At 40.3% G+C, this 21,679-nt stretch overlaps 1 protein-coding gene across 1 annotated transcript in view; it reads right to left on the bottom strand.

Annotated features, from left to right (window-relative positions):
- Positions 1–607: 607 nt before the first annotated feature.
- Positions 608–21,679, bottom strand: part of LOC104465113 (vacuolar protein 8-like) — a 23,351-nt gene continuing 2,279 nt past the window's right edge. The window contains 14 exon segments of the mRNA XM_010078030.1: positions 608–729; positions 1,553–1,678; positions 2,866–3,000; positions 3,917–4,031; positions 6,033–6,161; positions 10,119–10,252; positions 11,122–11,167; positions 12,033–12,073; positions 12,076–12,142; positions 13,388–13,470; positions 14,849–14,971; positions 18,864–18,983; positions 20,102–20,221; positions 21,174–21,293. Coding sequence (XP_010076332.1) covers positions 608–729; positions 1,553–1,678; positions 2,866–3,000; positions 3,917–4,031; positions 6,033–6,161; positions 10,119–10,252; positions 11,122–11,167; positions 12,033–12,073; positions 12,076–12,142; positions 13,388–13,470; positions 14,849–14,971; positions 18,864–18,983; positions 20,102–20,221; positions 21,174–21,293 — 1,481 coding nt within the window.

Below are 21,679 nucleotides of genomic sequence, written 5' to 3' on the forward strand. Positions count from 1 at the left end.
CAGTGTGTGCAAGGATCAGCCTTAAGGCTTGCCCTGTTCTTGTTTCTTACAAATTTCTTGAAATTTGAGTTGTCCCTCAGCAGTTACTTCCTGTAGTAACCTGTTAGTAGTTACTACATTTATACTATGTGTTAATCCAATTATTTTCTAAAGTGAGGTCCCTGAGTGTGCTCTGAAAAAGGAACATGGAACAGAAATATAATAAAAGATGACTGCAGAGGAGCTGCATACTTGAGAGATGCTTCTTCAGTGGAATCAGCCTGTTACGTGACTAAAACCTCATGAATACAGCATTGTTGTTTTGGAGGGGGTGGTGAGGAAACCAAAACCAAACCATAGAAGATTACCCAACCATAACAGGTGTTTTCCAAACAGTTGGAAGGAATGTAGCCATAGTTCTCAAGCACACTTAAGCGGCCAGTCAAAGTGTTCAAGGGATTGTCTTCTGATCTGCTCCGATTCTTATTATCAGAACATCTCTTTTGTATGATGAAACTGCAGATAGCAGGAAAAACTTTAACTACAGGAACCAATTAAAAGAATTGTATTCTCTGCAAGTTCAGGCTCTTGGACTTGGTAAGCTTTCATAGGACGTCCTGCTTAAATGTTAACTGTCTTCACGGCAAATAGCTGCCCTAAGGAGCTCTTGAGTCTCTTCTGTTTGTTGACGGACTTGCTCAAGGAGTTTGGCCATTTGGCTTTCTCTGAATGCTAATGAAAATTCTGGATCTGAAGAGGAAAAACAGGTGTTAGGCAAACTGCTGTTTTCCCCTTTATTTTAATTCTGATGCTTAGAAAGTTTGTATTTCAGGTTAGATACAGTTGATGGCTCTTATTACAGTGTAGAGAAGATAGAGTATTCTTCTACCACACAACGCAGATACAAAATCAGTTTTCATCCCTGTGACCATTCAAGATTGTTTGCTGCTAAATTCTTCTGATACAGATGTCCAAAGCTTAGTTGCCAAATTGAGCTTTATGCATCAGGTGCATATCAAGATGTAGCCGTGTCTTGGCTCCAGCTCTATGTGAAGATAACATGCTATATACATTTATTACCATATGATAACTCTCATCTGTACTCAACTTCTACCCACAATGAAAAAAAATTAATCAAAAAATAGAAAAAAAAATCAAGGAACGGAATTTAAAGTATGAAAAAGATGAGCCTTTCTAGCTTTTAACACCAGCTAATTGTGCAATTTGCTGGTTTACTTGATCAAAATAAACTAAATTCATATTTGAAAAGTTTTTACTCTGTGCCTGGTCCCAAACCTTCTTATATTGCATAAAAACATCTCTACCTGAAGTCCTGTTTCCCTGCTGATCAGAAAGCCTTTTGTTTTGAAACAACCAAAAAAACCCCAACCCTACCTCTACCATGATACTCTTAGTTACTTAAAAACAGCTACCCTTGAGATTATTCTGTTTGCTGAAGTGAGCAGAACTAGCCACCAGAGGAAGTTGCCTGGCATTGTAATTTCTGTTCTAGAGCAGTGCCCATTTTGCTTCTGATAGCCCTTGGGGGCCTGGCCCAGCAGGGAGGACATACCTGCTTGCAGTCTGCAGAATGTAGAGATGCCCAGCTGCTGGAAACGGATCTCTTGGTGGGTAAGAAAATTCTTGAGATAGGCCTGAATCTCTTCAATGTGATGCTTCAACAAAAGAGTCATCTTTCCTGCATAAATGGGAGAACCACTGGAGATCAATGGGAGCCTTAAAACACTTTGATTTTTCTAACAAAATTTCTGATTGTTATTGACTCATCTACCTTTAGCTACAACTAACATTACTGCAAAGAATGGCAAAGGACTTGCATGCACCGCAGCCTGTGATGGCATCACTGATACTTCAGGTAAACTAAATGCAGAGTGGGCTGCTGTGCTGGGAGGCTGGTCCTTGTGTGAGGTGCACACTGATTGTGAACCCATCCATGAAGTGATCATGCTGTTGGACTCTGGTCACTACTTGAGGGTCTGCTCTGTTGCAAATCCTCAATGGTAGGATTGAAACAGGTTTGCGTTTTCCCTTATTAGAGACTCATTACAGGCTTCAGTTTCTCTCACATCTAAGGATTAAGATCTAATAATGGTTTTCTAGAGAACATGGCACAAACCATCTGAATACCTTCCTGTCAGTCTTAAAGGCTCTCAGCTGCATGGGACAAGTATATTAGGCATAAAGCCGTTTTCTGCAGGTAAAAATAATGATCTTTTCAGTCTCTCTCACTAAAACTTAAAGTATAGGCTTCGTTCTTAAAAGCCCCTTTACTTCACTGCTCCTGCTAATCTGGTCTAGAATTACAACAGCAATGTTTGGTTCAGTAAGATGCTTTCCTCTTGCTGGTCAGGGAGCAGAGTTGATATAACATTTTGGAACATAACCATCCCTTTGTAATTGTCTTCACCAGTCTCTGCTCCTGTCTGTGAGGAATGCCATCACGTTGTATATACTGAGAAGGAAGGTCAAACAGAAAGATGCAACAGTGCCTCTTGTCTGAAATGTGCTCTCATCTTTCCCTCAGTAAGGAGTATTTTATGCTGTCCCACCTTCCCACTGAAGTTGTTTTTAAGGACCTCAGAGCTGGCTACAGACTAGCCCTGCAGAATTGTAGTGCTTGAAGAAGGCAACAACTGCCTGAAACAGATCTTCATCTATGGTCCATTCTCACTGTTTTATGTGTATTTCAAGGGTGACTGTAGGTGCTTTTATGTTAATAAATTTGTAGAGACCAGCTGGAGGATGCTATAGGAATGTTAAACATTGTTCAGTGCCTGACAGTTAACTCCTCTGGGAAAAGGCTCATTTCACTCCAGACAGCCATAAATATGTTTGAAAGCATAGTTAATGCTGTCTGACAGTTACCGTGACCTATCATGTGCTGGATGATGGAGGCAGCTTGAAAGGATGGCTGAGTATGTTCCAGCTGGCCAGCCAGTCTCACCAAGCACTTTGTTAAGGGTTCATCCATCCATTGGACCATGCGTAATGTTGCTTCTTCTGGAAGACAGAAGAATAAGAGAGTAGTCTGTAAACAGAAGCTCCAGTGCTGAAGAAATGAAGGTGAGAGGTCCGCCCAAAACCATACTGCCTGAATAGGAAATCCTTTGTGCAGCTGGAGGAGCAAAATAAGTGCCAAACTTGTGCAATAAGTATGTTTATGTTGTAAAAAAAAGGGCTATGTTCTGAGGTTAGGCTCTCAGTAAGGTAGGGCCATGGATTTGATTCAGAGAAAGGCTGGTGGATTTTTATTGGTTTTGTGTTCTGAAAGAATTAATAATTTTATGTGCGAGACCCACTCTTGCCTAGTGGGCTCAGACTGTCCAGCAGCTGCTGGACACCTCTTGCGAAATTAAATGTGACATATCACTAGTTGGATAGCAGTTACACCAGATACCAGAAAGGAAATGTTTGACAGACAGTATCCAATGCTGGGCCAGGCTGGGAAAATTTACACTGCTCCTCTCTGCCATGAGTACTGTACCTTCCCCAGGTGGTAATTTGGGATTTCTTATAAAATCTATGTGCAAAAAATTTAAAGAGAAAGAGCCACTTTGTATTTTAGTCTTTTCCCCCATGTTAGTTTCTGCTATTGTGAAATTAATTCAGCTAGAGAAACAGGGTGATGTTACAAATAACAATAGACAGGCCATGTAAAGCAGTAAAGCTCAGCACAAAGAATTTTAAACAAAAAATTTTAAGCAGTTCAACAGAAAAAAGTGTAAGCAATGGAGCCCGTGTGTCTTGCCAGTGAGTCGGATCTTGCTCTTCTTGAAGCTTATGGCAAAACTCCCTGAGAATTTAAAGGGAAAGACCTGGGCTATACACCGCCCATACTTTGTCTCCCATGAGGATCAATAAAGGATACGCACACTTTTCCGATTCAGCCACTTATGGGGGGCGGGTGCTTCCCTACCTTGCTTTGCCAGCTCAGCAAGGCAAGATGTCACATAATGAAGAGAGTCTTCTCGAATGTCAGTAGAAAGTATGGTCTGGAGGAGACCTTCAATGCATGGGCTCTCAATGATTCTCTGCAACAAGAGATTCATGTTTAGCACTTCCATGGAGTTTTAGCGGTGTCTGAGGACTTCAGAAGCACTGAATAACTCTTGGCGATCCTGAGGGCTAAAGCATCAATCATGGAAATGTTTCCCCCCCAGATCTATCACAACAAATACCTTGGATTGTTCAGAGATCACCTGATTTTAGGCATTTCCCAGGGCTTACGCTATCTGTGGGATGTTCTCATGATCACAAACCACTCTGAAAAGAATTTCCTGACTTACTGCTGCTGTATCAGGCTAGATGTTAGTATTAAGCTGTCATGTGCTCAAGTCTTGCTGGAGAGATAAATAAGTTGAGTGCTCCAGGGCAAAACACTGGAAAAGGTGGAAGTTTTTCAGTTTCTCTTAGTTGCCTCCAGGGCTTTGAAAACTTCCTGGTGTTGAAATGCTCTGATGTGCAAAAATACAAAAAGACTTCTCGCTAGCAAAGGTGAGTTCTGTTTCTGGAGAGAAATGCTATGAATTGAACATTTCCATGTATCCCTGATTGGATGGGTTGAATCTGCTATGCCAGAAGTGGTGCTGGGCGGCATGTCTCTGTACTTGGGATGTATATTTTAGAGACTGAGTTGAAAACAGAGAGGAGACTTGGACTGCTGGAGTCAAGATTTTGTTTTCTGGACCAATGAATAAGTCCAAAATGAGTCACCTTGTGGTGACAGGTTACCAGTGAAGTTGAAACACAAAGTCATCAGCTCTCTGGAAGGTCCTAATAATGGAAGGTTTTCACACCTCCATAAGGGAGCTCAGGTGTCTATCAACAAAACAGAATATCCTTTTTTGTGTGCTCATTTTGTGTTGCAGTTTTTTAACTTGCTGCTTAGAGGCTGAAGCTGGGTTCAAGACTGTTGCCTTTCAAGCTCCCACACTCTGTGGCCTGCTGGCATAAAAACACTTGTTTTTTTCCTCTTGTGCCAAAGGCTCCTATGTATTTTAGGGGTGGTTCCTTAGAATTGACCTTGGAAAACTGGCGCTCCCACTTATATCTGTGGGTTCACTTCTGTAGTCAGAGCTAAATACGTTGCAAGGCACCTTATAGAACTTTATGAACGTGAACCAGCTCCCTGCTGATATCAGAATAAAGTCACACCATTTAAGTGACAATTATGGTTATTTTTTTTAAAGCAAACTTTGAGAGGATAGTCCGTTTTTGGGCCTTGAGTTTGAGGGAATCCATTTCCCTGCAAAAATTGATTTTATGAGTACCAGAAATTCATATAATTCTTATCTTAGTATAGGTGAAAAAAATTATTGGAAATAGTTTTCCTTTTGGCTAGTTTAAATCTCTTGAACTAGTCGTAATTGGATCACGAACAAAGAGGGAAAAAAAGGAACAGAGTCTCAAAAAGTGTGTACTAGAAAATGGGGTAAAGCAGAGACAAGGATGTGGGTAGGGTATTTTCCCCAATATTCATTGTTCCTAGTGGCACTGTTTGATAAAGGTACCTTTAAAAGGCAAGGAGAAAGGAAGTGCATCTGTGGATATGGATTTCATTAGAAGCAAAGTCAGGAATAGAGATCCTTACAGCATCTTGGGACTACTAGTATCTTGCCAAACAGGCAAAATGTACATCAATAGCTGGGGTTATGCTTAAACTGGGAGTGAAATTAGATCCATGTTGAACCCTGTAAGTGAATAACTAAGGGCAGCTGAAGAGTGAGAGTTCAGAGATAAGGATTCAGTTTCTATCAAACCTCAGATTTTCCTGGATGGTTCCCTTAATTAGTGTGCAATGTCTTTCCTAGAAGTATTAGCATTTTTGTGTTGTATAGGAAAAATATGATCAAACCCCCTTTCATTACAACACATCAGGTCCTTTTGTTCATACACACAACTTTTTATAGAGTGTTCTTGGTAGATGTTTCATTTAAAAAAAAACCCCAAAAACTTGCGTGTAATGCTGATTTGATATAAACATAACTGCAACATCCCAGGATATAGTTCAGTGAAAAATATTGGGTACCTACCTGTCTGTTTTTGGAAAGGCTCAGGTTTTTGATGATACAAGCAGTATGGCCAACAATCACAGGGTCTGTTTTATGCACTGACAGCAGCATCCCCAGGCTCTGTAGTAGCTCAGCACATGTCAGCGTGTCCTGAGAAGAGCAATTGGTATCTCAATAATATTCAGTACAGAGAACACAACACAGCTTTGCAGCAAACTGTCGATAGATAGATCATAGGTCTGAAAGAAGAGCATTACTTAGCTCCTTTAAACCAACCGGGTAGCAGCTGGGTCCAGTGCTTTTTCTCTCGAAATATGGCCCACTGACTGGCACTGATCTACAGCGCACTTGCTATGGAAAGCTGGAGTCTGTAAGGTCTGGTAGTTTATTTTTGTTTGCTTCAAGCACTTCCTAGAGGTTGTTGGTAGTCAAGGGAAGGACATGTGATCCTGACTGGAAGGAGAAGTGCTCAGGATAGGTGTGAGAGGCAAAAGTACACAGTCAAGTAGCAGTAGTGTGTCCTGGAGTCCCTCAGCAATTTACCTTGCTTAGAATAACAGGCGGGATGTTTAGATCAGCTTGTGATCAGGCATCACTTTAGTAATGTGTGCCAAACAGCATCTTCTGAGTTTATACGTACATTTCTCTGCTGTTTAATGGATATTTTAGAAGGACTTTACGGAGTCCCTCTCTCCCTGAATGTAGTCTTCCTCCGATTGCCACTAATATTAATTGAATCAGTTTAGATTACTGCCCAGGTAGTGTCCTCAGTAATAGTATGGATAAAGATAAAGGGGGTGTTGCTGTTTATAAGAGAAGCCTGATCTCAACAGGCTTTGGGTTAGGTCTACAGTTAAAAACAAAAGATTTCCTCTTGGGATAATTTTTTCTTTCAATCTACTTCCCTTAGGAATTTGAGTTCTTTATGCAGTTTCTTATGCAGTTTGCTAGTAACGAACAATGTTATTTGCGCTACTTAGAAATTGAGACACATTAGCAAGAGTGTTCAATCTAAAACAAATCATCGGTCCTATATGCAGTTGAGAAAAACTGCATAACTCTGAAACCTATGAAATGTCAGGATCACTAAAGCACCATTGAAAGGCAGATATCTTTAAAAATCAGTTCAACTTGCACCTTTCTTTTACTTGGGTTAAACTGCAGAAGTGTATCTTATTTTCTTTTAATATCAGCTGACATCTTCACTTGCATTCATTTTAAGCACTGTCACAACCAGCAATCCTAAAACAAAACATGAAAATGGATGGAAAGGGGAGTGCTGTGGCTAAACTCAGGACATTTAAACAATCCTACATGTAGATATGGCTGTAAATTTTCTCTAGTTTTATTTTTCCTTCTCTTTGAAGGCAGAAAAATGTAATTTTAGACAATCCAATTAGATTACCACTGATGACCATTTTCTGTGCTTTTGGACCAAGTGTCCTCTTTTCTATGTAATCCCATCAACTACAGTACCCTGAATTGATTAGCTGCAGCCTGAGGAGCAAATTGTCTATGGACTGTAAATTAACTTTCTAATATATAATGACTTCCCTGCCAGCTCTTCTGTTTATTTAGGACCTTGATTAGCAAGTGACAGTGCTTTAAATTTTTCTGAACCTCTTTTTTTTTTGGCTGTCACATGGCTGGAGTCAAGATTTTGTTTTCTGGATCAATCCTGCATGGTGCGAGAGAATCACAAGAAAACTCTGAGTAAAAATGGATTGGGTGGTTCAGGTGGATATTGATCTCACTTCCCCCAAGATTTAAAAAAAAAAAAAAAAAAAAAAAAAGGGAAAATCATTTCAGCAGCAACTGTGCTTACAACTGCAATGCTACACGCACCCCTTTATCCAGGGATTCCTTGCCAAGATAAATATTGTCCCATTTACCATGTAGCAAGATGGGAAGGCAAGGTTATTTTGTACCTGGAGTGGAAAGTAGGTGGCATCATCTGGAGTAGACAAACCCCTGCCACCCTGCCTTCAAGGTCTTTGCTCAAAGGAACGTGATTTAAAAGGCTGTTTTCTAACAAAGCCTGACTCTTTAGTGTTTCAGGGTTGGGGCTGTCCTTGGAAGAACTGAATAAAATCCCCCCTGCAGGAGTGACGGTTTCCAGTGCTTGCTGGGAATTGCTGTCAACAGCCTGGCCAGGGGAGCGCAAAAAAAGGGGGTTAAGCAGGGAAAGGAGCGCCTGTGAAGCATTCCCAGGGGTTTGCTTCATGGTAACGAAAGGGCAGATGAATTCTGCCCTATTGTATCCTAGGTAGTATTTGTAATAATTCAAGCATCACTTGACTCGGTTGTAAAGGTTAGCTTTGTTTGGTGGTTTGTTTTCCAACAGCTGTTCCCATGGAGAAGTTCCTCTTTCACTGACAGAGAATTCAGCCTGAGTTAGAGAAAGAATCCTTGAAAAGATTTGAAAAACAGGCTAGAAAAGGCATGGAGGTGGGGAGGCAGGATATGAGTAAGGAGAGGTCAGCCTCTTCTCAGAGCACCCAGGGCTCTCTCGCACAAAGCAGGAACATTCAGGAGCCAGGGACAGCCATGTTTGCTCAATAAAACAAATTTGGAGATGTAGATACTTCTCACTGGAGAATAAATCTTTGAGGGTGATACTTTACTTTCCAGCTTCCTGCTGCTGACCCTTTTCCCCCGTGAAGCACGGGCTGTTTCACTGCTGCTGTACCACGTGTGAGCTCCTGGTGCTTCTGTCTGTTCACACCGACACAGGGCCATGCCCTTTGTAGCTGGGGATTTGAACCACTGCTAAAGACACGTTTCAGAATCAGGGAGGAAAGGAGCCATGGATATTCTTTTCTGGGAGAACAAAAAGTGTAAATGGTGTTTGGGGGCAAGAAAAGCAAATATGAGTGAGGACAATGTTCCAGCATGATGCCTCATAGCCAGTAATGTTTTTACTGTGCCAATAGCCTCCAGGCAATTGTGTATATTGGTTGTAAGCTTGTTGAGAGCAAATTGTGTTTTGATTGCATGAGGCAGTTTGACAAGCAATGAGGACGCTCAGTGCTAATGCAGCCAGCACAAAACCTGCAAACCATAGTGCCTTTGAAAAGCTCTGTGCTCGAGTTGCTGCTTCGCAGGCATTGAGCGTACCCATTTTTTTCTTTCCATCATGTCCTGGAGTTAAGAGAAGGTGCAACTTTGTTCGTACTGTGCTGTGTATGTGTAACTGAGGTGTAAGGCAGCAGGCTTCCAGTACTCGGAGGACATTTCAAATCAGACTGAGTGTGTTTCAGCCACGAGAAGCACCTAAGCCCAGCTGTGGTTACTCAGACAGTCTGTCACTCCCGCTTAAAGCAATGTGGCAGGAAAGGTTCTCATATTTCTTTCTCTTAAGAGAGTCAGATTTTTCTGACTCTCTTAAAAGGTTATTGTTAGCTTAAAACACCTATCAAAAACCTTTTGTATCCATGTTTCTAAAGATGCCTTTAATTACTGTAATGGAAAAGCACTTTTAAAAAAACATAATAATTTGTCAGTTGCTGCTTACTGGTTTTGCTGTTTCACATGGAGGATGAAAGTACAGCAGGAGTGTCTATTTTGTTTATTTGCTGCAGTTTATTTCTAGTCAGACTTCTTCATGTATGCGCATGGTGTTGTACTGTTAATGGTGGTGTTTACCCTGAATGTGGGCAAAAGAACTGTTCTGTAACTAAGGACATGAGGAGACAGAGGAAGTCTTAGCGAGTCAGCTAAAGATAGATGGGATTTCAAATTGCATTAGCCCCCATTGCTGTCTTGATCCTAATTCAAAAGATGTTAAATTTATGCAAATGCACTTTGAATAACGGTCCATACAGCAAAGTAATGTATCTTTGCATTTATTTTGCACTGATGCACTTTAAATGCACACTCTAAATTAGTTTCTCTACTTTTCAATGTGTGAGGAAGCTATGTAGTCAAGGAATAACTTCCTCAACTGCCCCCATGGTTGCAGTCTCTCATTCTGGGTGTCAGGGAGAAGTGTTGGAAAGCCTTACAGAGTCTACCAGTCGTTCACAACGTGTTTCATTTGCAGTTTTGCCATAACAGGGCATTAACCCAGGTGGTGGCCAGAGCTACATGGGAAATGTCCTCCCCTACCTGGTGGTGCGGGTGCTGGGACAGGATCCAGAGCAGAGCGATGGAGGCATGACGCACATCCTTGCTGCCAGATGCCAGGAGAGAGCGCAGCTTGGGCAGGACATCCTCAGCAACCATCTCAGCCTGGATGTCTGCTGATTTGGGAAAACAACCCAGGTCAGGGAGCTTCAGAGCACCGCAAGGAGGCGTTCAGGTCCCGACCCATAAGCATTTGCCTGTGCCTCAGTGATGAAACTAAAGAGGACCTGCTTGTCTCTGTGGGATGGGACAACGCTGAATGGTTGGTTATAAAAATAAACCCTTATTTGTTCTGGCTCCTTTTGCCAAAGATTAATGCAGGCTTGAGAGCAGAACATAGCTTTGGGCACTTTTCAGTTTGTGTCTAAACCTCAGCAAGAAGAAATGAGCACAGCATTTCCTTTACTCCCAGCTCCACTAGAACTGTGATTGCTTGAAAATGAAGCACCTCCATGACTTCTAGACGAACAACTCTACCTTGGACCTGAAGGCTCTAGTGTTGAGCATGCCAGTCCTCTCCTTTCATCTCCCAGGTATGCTGTAGAAACAGATCTTGGGCATTTAACAGGATATGATTTTTTTAAGAGGATGCCAAATGCTTGGGAGAAAATTGTATTTAATGACAGACAGGTTCATGCCTCAGGAGAAGGCAGGTCCCCACTCAAGAAGCAATTTCAGGAGACATTCTGTTGGGTTTAATGCTTAGGAAACATGTAAAGGAGAAAAACTTAATACAGTTACAAAGATTCTGCAGTGTCTCTCACTTTGTCCAGATACTTCTTCTCTCTACCTGGGAGTTCTGAGGCCAGTTTACTTAGTAAACCTGCACCTCCCTCTTCCCTTAACATCTAATTAAAACGTAGAAAAGAGAGTATCTCTTTACTTTTAATATGAAAGATTCCCAGGCCACTATGCTCACTCTGAATGGCAGAGAGAGAAAGAAAAAGAAATAGTGTAGTTTGTTTTTCTCCAACATATTGCTTACCACTGGTAGCCAAATTTCTTAGGCAAACACATGCCTGGCTTGAAACCTGCTTGTGCCAAGGAGGGGGGGGGTGGTGGGAAGAGAAAAAGAGAAAGGGACAAAAAAAGAGTGGTTTCAGTAATGCATGTTCTGCCTATTGCAAGCAAAAGAAACACAGCAACACTAGCAAGCTATTATATTATCTTCCCAGAACAAATTTTGGGACATGATTTTTTTTTTTTCAAAGTTTCGATGAATTTTTTTCAACCTCCTCTAGTATCATTCACCCTGTTGCTGCTGAGGAACAGCCAGTGGGGTTCAGATGTTGATTTATTCTAGGAATGTCAGATAAGTTATGGGAAAATGGAAGGAGTGAATTTGTCTCATTTGCTTTGCCTTTTTTTCATCTCCCTCCTGCACAGAATTGAAGGTTCCACACTTTAAATCCTGAACTGTGGCTTACTGAAGTTTCTTTGGTGTGGCTCCCAACAAAGCAAAATTTTCAAGATATTACTCTTTGAAGCTGTGTAGTCAAAGTTACAGATACCAAAAAGCAAAAAAAATACAGTAGCATAAAAAATGCTCCAGATACCTTCTGTTGCAGACACAATGATCAAAGGTAGCTGAGAGCCTGGACACAGCACTTCACACACATAATTTGAAGTTTAAAGAATACAGGCCATCCTAGTCTAAAGGAAGTGTCCAGGGCTGTGGAACAACTTTAATGATTTCCCTTCTCTTTCTTCATACATTCACCTTGTAGAACCTGTTTATCTTCTAATATACGTGTCTTTTATCATGGGAAAGATGCCGCACAGGCATCTACCTGTACAGTAGATGAGTAGAACTGTGCAACACTCAAACTGGAAGCCCAAGTTTATAGCTCTACTCTGGTGCTAAGCCTTTACACAAAGAGAAAGCTACAGCTTTACCTTGTCCACAGAAGAGGACAGGAGAGAGATGAGTGTCCGCAAGGTCTCATCAAGGCTTCATGGTTCTGAGCATTGGCTGCCACATTGCTTAGGGCAGCACAGCTGTAATACTGCAGAGAAAAAAAAAAAAAAAAAAAAAAAAAAAAAAGTGGAGAGAGAGGTGATGACATGTTGAAGAGAATAATTAATTGGAGAAATGCTCAGATTTGGAGCTGATGAAAATAAAGTGTTTTTTCATCTTAAGGGTGCTTTATCAGGTAGATGCGATAACAGCCCGAGTGGGCTTCCTCCAGGAAAATCAACACAATCTGCTGTAGCTACAGCAGCAGTCATGCTGTAGCACTGCATGTTGTACAAAACTCTTAGGACCCTGGGTGTTCAGGAATGTACTGTGCTGCTGCAATGATACTGCTGCTGGCACCTAACTTAGCTCATCTGCATTGACTCTATTATGTTTACATTTATTTACTCAAGCTGGATGTAGCCATTGCTCTAGCATGCTAAGAGATAATTTTCAAAGGATTTAAACATTAACGCTAGAGAGGATTATATAAGTGTATGCACTAGGGAGATATAATTAGAAGAAACAGGTTGAACTGCAGAGAAGGACATTTTAAGACGAACCTCAGAGAAAGCTGATGATGCTGGAACAGTTTGCAGAAAGCCATTGCAGAGTCTCCATCACTTCAGACATTTACAAGAGAATGGAATAGAGATAACAAAACTGATGGAGGAAAAAACCCTGTCCTTCTCAGAGGACTGAATGAACTAGCGGATTTTAAGGTTTACAACTTTGATTCACAGTTTTTCATCAGCATACTTTTGAACCAAGACCAGCTTTTTGTTAAGTGTGCAGAATCACAAAGAGGTATCTGTGGTAGGCATAAAATATTAAGATTTCCCAGACATTTACAATAAGAAAAAAAATCTTTGCAAGCTATGCCTTCTCGAACTTAGTAAAACTGCTTAGAGGGGAAGATCAAAGTTATGATGCAAAAAAAAAAAACCCCAACCAAACAAAAAAGATAAACCAGAGTAAGAGGCTATCTGCAACTTGTCTGATGATCTGAAAGACAACAATGTAACTGTGTAACAACTGTGTGCATGTGTTAGTGTGTGCTGCCAGATGGACTTCTGCATCATAAACTTTCTCCTGTGGAGCTAGACAAATTGAGTGTTTTGAGTATACATTATCTGACTGAGCTCAGTTTCACCAAGATGCTCCCACATGTTTCCCTACTTCTCTATGGAAACCTTCCCTCCCCTCCACCTTTTCATTTCTATATGCTGTGGTTTGTGCTCTCTTTACAGTTACACAGTTAACTGTTCTAAAATCTGATTTGTTTGAACCATACCTGCACTTCTGAATCAAGAGATTCCAGCAGCAAGGCAAGAACTGGTAGGGCTCCTTCCTTGCACAGGACCTGTTGGATTTTCTCTGCCATTTAAAAAAAAAAAAAAAAAAAAAGTGCTGTTGTGTTGTTAGTGTGTCTTTCACCTTCTCTCCTCATCTGGAGGCACCATTCAAAAGGGATATGCACAATCACTGGATTCTAGAGAGTGGTGATGTTGTCCAAATATATGCTAATCAGTGTGACTGGAGATTATATGATTTAGAGCTTGTGCAATATAGCAATATGCAGACATTTTAGCAAAGTGACTAGCAGGCTGTCCGATGAATTCAGCCTTTGCTGGTTTTATGCTAAAGACTGTTCCAAGAATCTGAATTGCTGGAGAAGCTGAAAAACTTCAGGTACAATATACACCATGATTTCTGTGTTAAAAAACCACAAATTATTTTAATAATTCCAAATAATAACAGAAGTGTAATAGTCAACTGTAGAAGTTCGTGCGAACTGTTCTCTTCCACCATATAGAGATAAGAGACGCTTACTCATGACTATAATTTAGCTGTGTGGGATAATGATATAATCTAGATAGATGAGATTTAATGCTGGTTTGTTTCAGAGTTAATGTATGGTAGTGCACATATTATTGCACAGGACCAAATACCACTTTTACTAAAGGTGTTGGCAGATATCCCAGAAGCCTTTAACATTTGGCCCATAATAGTTATATTTTCTATCTACCAACACCAAGTTAAGGGTACAAGCCAAATGTTCCTAGAGCTTGACCTTGTTGGATAAGCTTCTGAGATTGCTTCAAAGTACTGCTGATACAAATTGCTGATAACTTTTTAGACCAAGCTATTTCTTTAACAATTTTTTTTTCTCCTATTTTTTTGACTGATGATTTAAGTGCTTGCATATTAGCCCCTTGGGGTTGAAAATTAAGCCTTTCTATTTCAGTACTGGGCAAAAAAGGCTCTGTATTAGCTAAAGAGAGACCAAACTTAAAAGTGGTCTACAGGAGAGATGGGGAGGGACTCTATCAGGGAGGGTAGTGATAGGGCGTGAGGGGTAACAGTTTTAAGCAGAAAGAGGGTAGATTTAGACTGGATATTAGGAGGAGGTTTTTTACTGTGAGGATGGTGAGGCCCTGGAACAGGTTGCCCAGAGAAGCTGTGGATGCCCCATCCCTGGAGGTGTTCAAGGCCAGGCTGGATGAGGCTTTGAGCAACCTGGGCTAGTGGGAGGTGTCCCTGCCCATAGCAGGGGGGCTGGAACTAGATGATCTTTAAGGTCCCTTCCAACCCAAACCATTCTATGATCCTATGACCATGAATCCTATATGCAAAGGAAATAATTTGTTGCTCAGATATGCTTTTATTCTTGCCCTAACCTTTTTGAATTATTTTTCTATCAGTGAGAATTTTTCTTTCAGCGATTTTAGATAAACCATTAGTTAGAAAGTACCTGATTGTGTGAGGTTGAGAATAGCACCAGCTGCATTTTGTTGGACTCTAGGATCGTAGGAATGGGCAAGAGACAGTAGGGGTGTAACACCTCGAGCAGTGCCGATAGCCTCTCGGTTGGACTCTGGAGAGAAGAATGAGAGAAAGAAATAAGACGTTGCTATCTTACTGTGAGCCAGGAGCAGGACAGTTAACAGGACTAGATTTCTTTGGTGTTTGCTTCTCTGATTCTTTGGTACATATCAAAATTTCTCTGCATGCTCAAAGAAACCTGACAAAAATTCCAAGAGCTCAATGGGGGAGAAACTAACTCATGACTTCTGGATTAGCCATAGATCACAGCTGGTTCAATGCTTTTATTTTGTAACTGGGATGATGAAAATAAAAGGCCTGTAATTTTCCTTAAACAGGTTAGTAAGGTGTCATAGTTGCCTTGTTCCCCTTGTGTCTGATCAAGCTATTCACAGTGTGCCAACCAAAAACCTAAAGTAACTGCAGGTAAGACTGAATTAATTGAGCAGGGTATATTCAGAGCTAGTTTCTCTCTTTGAATGTGCCTGTGTCACTCCTTTGACAGCTACAAACAATGCAGAGGTTTCTGAAGGTAGAATTTGACTTAAACACTGGAAGATGCATCTTCTCTGAAGTGGTGATGCTTCCTTGCATGGCAGTGTATTAAGTTGTACAGTTGTATTTAACATCCTGGAGTACACGGAAAATTCAAAGAAGATCTGCAGAGTCCCTTAAGACTCCTGGATGAAAAACTGGGGAAAAAATAATTATAATACCTAAATAATGCTACAAATTAACTATATACTATAAAATACTGTATAACATATTTACATACTATATATGTATACTACATATGATAAAGTTATACTATGCTATAAAATATAATACAATTTATTTTTAAAAAATCTGCTTTTAGTTCTGCTTCTTTTGTTTTGAACTTAGTGAAGGTAGCCTCAGCTGTGCTGTATAGAAGAGAATCCTTCCATTGTGCTCTTCCCTACCTCTCTACCATAAGGCCATCAAAACATTCGCAATGAATAACCTGCTGCCACACTCAGATAGCTGTGGTCGTCTCCCCTTTACAGTATGATTTATATCTACGTATTATCTGTATTTGTATCTTATAAGCAATCTAGTGGCATAATTTTGAAAAAAAAATAAGGTGTTAGCAGTGGAAGTGAAGCTGATGAGATCTAAATGTGAATTAGACCAAATAATTCTGTTAATAACATAGTATTCTGCAGATTGTTTTATAAAAGGAGAAAGCAATATCTATGGTTCTACATCTTTCATTGTTTAAATGAGCCAAACTGCCACTGAAGACCACAGGAGTTTTAGTTGGGTATTGCTTCATTTGCATACGTTTCTAGACAGTTTAAACAATGGCCATCCTCTGGGAGTTTGCTGAGAGAAACATGAAGCAGAAGAAAGCAAGAAATGTGAAGGTATTTAGATGAGATCAACTCTTCAGGTGCCAACCAACTTAGAGAGTTAAGAGAACAAAGCCATTATTTCCATACACGGAGCCTATCTATACTGGGGAATTGACACACATAATCCAGGATATCTATTCAAGTATAGTTCAGACAGTGTCAGTTTAGTATTCCAGGACAAGTCCCTTTGTGCCTTCATATGAATAGTTTATACTCAGGAAAATACCTTTTATTCTGGGAAAAAATACTCTCAATTTTTGAGCAAAATAATTGTTCTGGAAAGAGTCACGTATTTTAAAGTAGCTTTTCCGTGTGGCAAGCTATTATTCTGGTGAAATTTTCTGGACAATTTTGTAGACAAGCCTTTCTCCAGTCTAATCTCACTGCATATTGTTCTTTTGTTTCCCTCAGCAGAAGCAGAAATTCTTTTGTGCAGTTCCAACAGATGGAAACCAGTCTGGTGTGATGTAAACTCTAGTTGAGTAAAGAAGAGAGGTAAAAAGATTGAGAATTCAGATATTGCTGCTTCCTTCATTCTTTCACACAATACCTTCCATGAATGTTTGTGAATGTGGAAGAGAACCTCACATTTGGGCAAAGGGATTACAAGCATTCAGACAAAACTTGGGCAGAATATGAGCCATTGGGTGCTTCAAATGTTCTTCTTCCTTAAAGAAACATAACTGGCTTGATTTGGAAAGGCTTCACATCCATGACAGCTCAAACAATTTTTCTGCCTGAGGGCTCAGAGGTGGTGGTCAACACTGGAAGCCTACAGCGGCAGGATGAGCTCTTACAGCCTGCTTTGGAGGGAGGTGGCACGTGGAGACCCAGGCACCCCACTCCTGCCTGAGAAGGACTGGAGTGCCTGCTGTCATCATGGGGGAGTGGAGAGACCACAACAGGTACTCACATGATGGAAACCTCTGTGACCAAGACTTTTTTGGTTTTCTTTTCCTTTGGGTCATTCACTAGCTGACAAGTTCCCCTCTGCAGTCTTTGTTAGTGTCCATTATTGTGGGTTTGCTGGATTTCTTTTCAGGTACATCATTTTCCGTTCTCCTTCTCTCCATTCTCATTCTAGTTTTGGTCAGATAATGTGGCTGAACACCATCTGTTTTGTCAATTTATGTCATAATGGATGGCAATATCTATTTCACTGAGATGTGTAATTGTACTATCATCTCCATAAAACATGTGGTAGGCTAAGTGAAAAAGTAACACTTTCACCATGCTTCCTCCAGCCTTCTGGGAGATCCGACTGCAACTTCCCATACTGGAAGCAAGCTGGTGGAATAAACACTAGAGGAAGGGAAATACATTTTATTCATTACTTTTATACAGGGCTTTACACAATTTGTATGGTAGAATCACACAATTTGTGAAAAGTAGAATAAAACAGACTAACCTGATAGCCTTTGTTCTCGTAACTGTGGTTGAGCTTATCTGTCTGGATGTCAGGAAAATATCTTTATTGTGATAGGAAATATGCATAGTTAAGCAAGAGAAGATAGCAATTAATGAAAGCAGTGCATGATGAATAAGGAACTGACTTAAAAGAAAGCTGGCAGCAAGTTTTGCTGAATGGGATTGACCACCTGGAAGGAGGCTACAGGTGGAATTCCACAGGGACTGGTCTCTTGTTGATTTTGAACCAGGAAGTTAATACAAAGGTGTGAGTGCAGCACTGTCAATGCGGTGGAGGACGGGAGTATTTTACAAATAACAGACAATTTAGAACACTGAAGCAACAGAAACAGAATTAAACCTTTTCGGACAAAATGCAGGGAGGTGTACTTGGAAACATTTGTTGCAGACCCTTAATTAATTAGTATCTGCTGGAAACAGCAGTAGAGCAGGAGAAAGACTAAGCGATAAAGTCAGCGGCAGCATGATAACACCATCACGATTCAATCACAAAAAAAAGCAAGTGTTATAATGAGATGTAACCATAAACCATATTTCCCTGGATGCCACATTAAAAAACACAGGTGAGACCGCAGCTGAAATACTGCTTATTTCTGATGACCTCTCTTTCAGAAGAGATGAATTCAAAAGGAAACTCCTGGAGCAGTTATGTACATCTTGGGACTGTAACAATGCCTGAGGTCTGTGGTATCACAAAACAGGAGATGCAACTGCTATGTTCCATTTCTGGAACATATCATTTACACCCAAGTGCTATGAAGATGAATGGAAAACTTTGCTTAGAAGAGGAGTCTCAAATGAGCTTGGCTTTTTCAGCATAGTAAAATGAAGAGCCTCATCAGCATAGATATCAGAGAGGGAACTACTGAAGCAAAAGCCAATGTACACACTAATTAAGATAAGCTGGTCATGAATATATTTGGGTTAGAAATCAGAAAAAGGTTTGTAATCATAAGAGAATGAAGGTCAGAAACACTGAGAAAAAGATTTTAACTGGAATCTCAAGAGGCTGAATTTATGATGTGGGAATACCAAAATTTTATGGCTCTTGCACCAATTGCAAATAAGTTGTTTCACCTTGAAATATGACATGTGTTGAATGAATTCCTTGCAGAGGATAAAGGGAAAGAACAGCACACTCACCTGAAACAGCCAAAATCATGGTGCAGGCACAGGAATTACACTGGACAGTGGGATCCTCTGACTCAAGGAGATCCAGAATTGGCTCAAGTAAACCCATTTGGACAACCAATTCTTTGTCAACTATTCATAAATGCAATAAAAAAAATAGACAAACAGAAAAGTAAGCAGTTAATGCCTTTGTGAAAAGAATATACCTCCCTTTGATGGCTTGGGGGGGTCTATATTATGATTATGCAAAATAGACCTACGACGGAAACAGCCTGAAAGGCACTCACAGTCCCTAGCTTGGCTTGCTTCATTTCTCTTCAGATTCGTGAAAGACTGTAAGAGATGTTCAGAGGTTCTAGTTCAGAAGGTCACAAATATTTCTGCTAGCAATTCTGTTTTCAAACATAAGGTTCATTTTGGAAAGTGCAAATGCAGCTTTCCAATAGCTTCACAATTTAGCCCCCCACTCTTTGTCATCTGAAGTCTAGCCTTTCAATATTATTATTCACTTGTAAATAGTGACATGATACTATTTGCGGCAAGATCCTTAAAAAAAGAAAACAGCTCATTCCATTGAAGACTGACCCTGTCTTCTGCTGTTATGGGATAGCGTGATGGAATATCTGTTGTGGCCCTGGTGCCAGGGAGCGCAGCGGTAGATGCAAAAAGGACTCCATTGACAAGGTGTGGGGTGTTCACGCCCTGCCTATCAACATAAACTTTATTGGGAAGTTTTCATCTGCAGTTCCCAGATCCTGTCTCAATTACATTTGCCCTATTAGCTACAGAAGAAAGTGAATTCTATTATTATATTTTTTTTTATCTGCAAGCTATTTAAACCTAAGTCCAGTTAATAAATAGCAAGAAAATGAGCATGGTCTCGCATGCAGAGTTTATTTTTAAGAGCTGTATCTGTTGCTTGAAAGGGTAAGTGTTGGGCTCTTGATCCGAGAATGAGAATAGGATAGCTGTTTCCACACCAGTCTGGGAATAATTTATCAGCCTTTGCTCACAGATCCAAGATCTCTTGCCACGTGATATAATCTAGCTGGAGGGTCCTGATACATCCTGGTGCCACCAGAATCTATGTGGCCTGCAGACAGAAACAGGCTTACACCTGTCCTACCAGGAACACGAAAAACAGAATTTGGATTTATGAAGACCTCCGGTGTGTAGATGTGCCCTTCTGTCAGAGTCTGGCCAAAGAGATACTTTTTCACTTGAACAGAGATGTGTTATTAATTACTCACTATTTCCTTCCAGCAAGAAGTTGACAAGAGACAAGGAAGACATCTGCTGCACCTCCAGGTCAGCAGACCGTAGTAAGGCGTAGAAGGGTTCCAGATGCTCCACAGGCAGGGAGACATTCACTGCAGGAATGAGAGGAAATATTCAGGAGTTTAGTCATTCACCACACTCGCATTTTTCTCTTGTTGGTCTTAAGCCTCAGGTGCTACCATATATAGGCTGAGTGGTATTCCCCTTCATTTAAATTCCATTGCTACTAGAAAAACAGGGCAAGTTTCCTGAAGAGCTTTTGAATAATCAAGTACTTCAGAAACATCATGGGAAGGGAAGCAATGTGCCTCGCTACCAAACAAGTAATTCCACCTCATAGCAGGTCCTCATGTTGTGCCTATCTGCGCTTTTTATCGTGAAAAAAAAAAAATACATGGGATAAAGCTATAAAGCCAAGTGCCAGAATATTCTCCTTGAGGTAAATATAAAACAAACAAATAAATAAATAAATCACAGCCTGCTTCTTGCTGCTATTTCTACCTTTTTGTAGGACCCAAACTCTTGATAGAATTTTATTTGGCATATCTAGGCTGATTTCTAACTGTTTACAAATTACTTCAGGATCCAAGTGCTCCCAGGGAATAACTGGGACAAAGAAGGTTTCCTTCATAAATTTCAACTACAATTTGGCCTTTAGAGCTTTGTGCTCTTCCAAAAATTATATAATATAAAACCTTAAACAATCATTACATCCATTTCCTTCCACCATGTTTTGACTGTGTTGCTCTCACGAGATTCAGTACACACTGACTCTAACTGCTTTGGGTTCTGCTGAGGTTTACAGAAGTATTACAATTACATAAATGACAGTCTTTTATAATCATGAGAGAGATCTCCTCATAGCAAAACCCAGAAAGACTCTGCCCACACAATAGTGACAGTTTTTTCATTTTCCTTAGTGAACAACATACCATGAATGAAAAAGAAGAACTTTGATTACTGAATCAAAGGGAGTTTCACATATGGAAAAAATATTTTACTTATAATTACGTGAAGATTTTCTAATGCACTGAGATAACTTACTGTGCTGACTCATATACAAGTAATAGAGGGCAGCAGACTGCTGTAAACCTGGGTTTTCTGAAAAGGCTAAGGTCCTCAAGGCTTCCAGAGGGTCCTTTCCAAGTGGTGACATTTCAAAGCCTAAAGATGTACAATGACAGCACAGACTCAATTATACACAAAAACAGTCAGTTTACAAAAACAAATTAAAATTTACAACCAAACACATAAGGATTTTCGTACTGCAACAAATCCATAGAGCCCATCTATCCTATTCATGTTTCCATGAGCAGAAGCAGTAAATAGATCTGGAATAACCTGTCCTTGGTAGTGCCTTTTGTGAAGCTCACAAAGCTAGTGATTGGAAGCAAGATAAATTATAACCTTTAGACACTTTTATGCTATCGAATATAAATGCAGGTGTTCCTGTTCTCCATAAAAATCTTTATATTTTCCTGAATCACAGAAGATCTTTGTTAAAATATATCTACTGAACATGGTATCCTTAGTTATGAGCTATAGAAAGA

This window comes from Pterocles gutturalis, unplaced genomic scaffold (genome assembly GCF_000699245.1).
Source record: "Pterocles gutturalis isolate BGI_N339 unplaced genomic scaffold, ASM69924v1 scaffold25288, whole genome shotgun sequence".
In the NCBI taxonomy this organism is placed as follows: Eukaryota; Metazoa; Chordata; class Aves; order Pterocliformes; family Pteroclidae; genus Pterocles; species Pterocles gutturalis.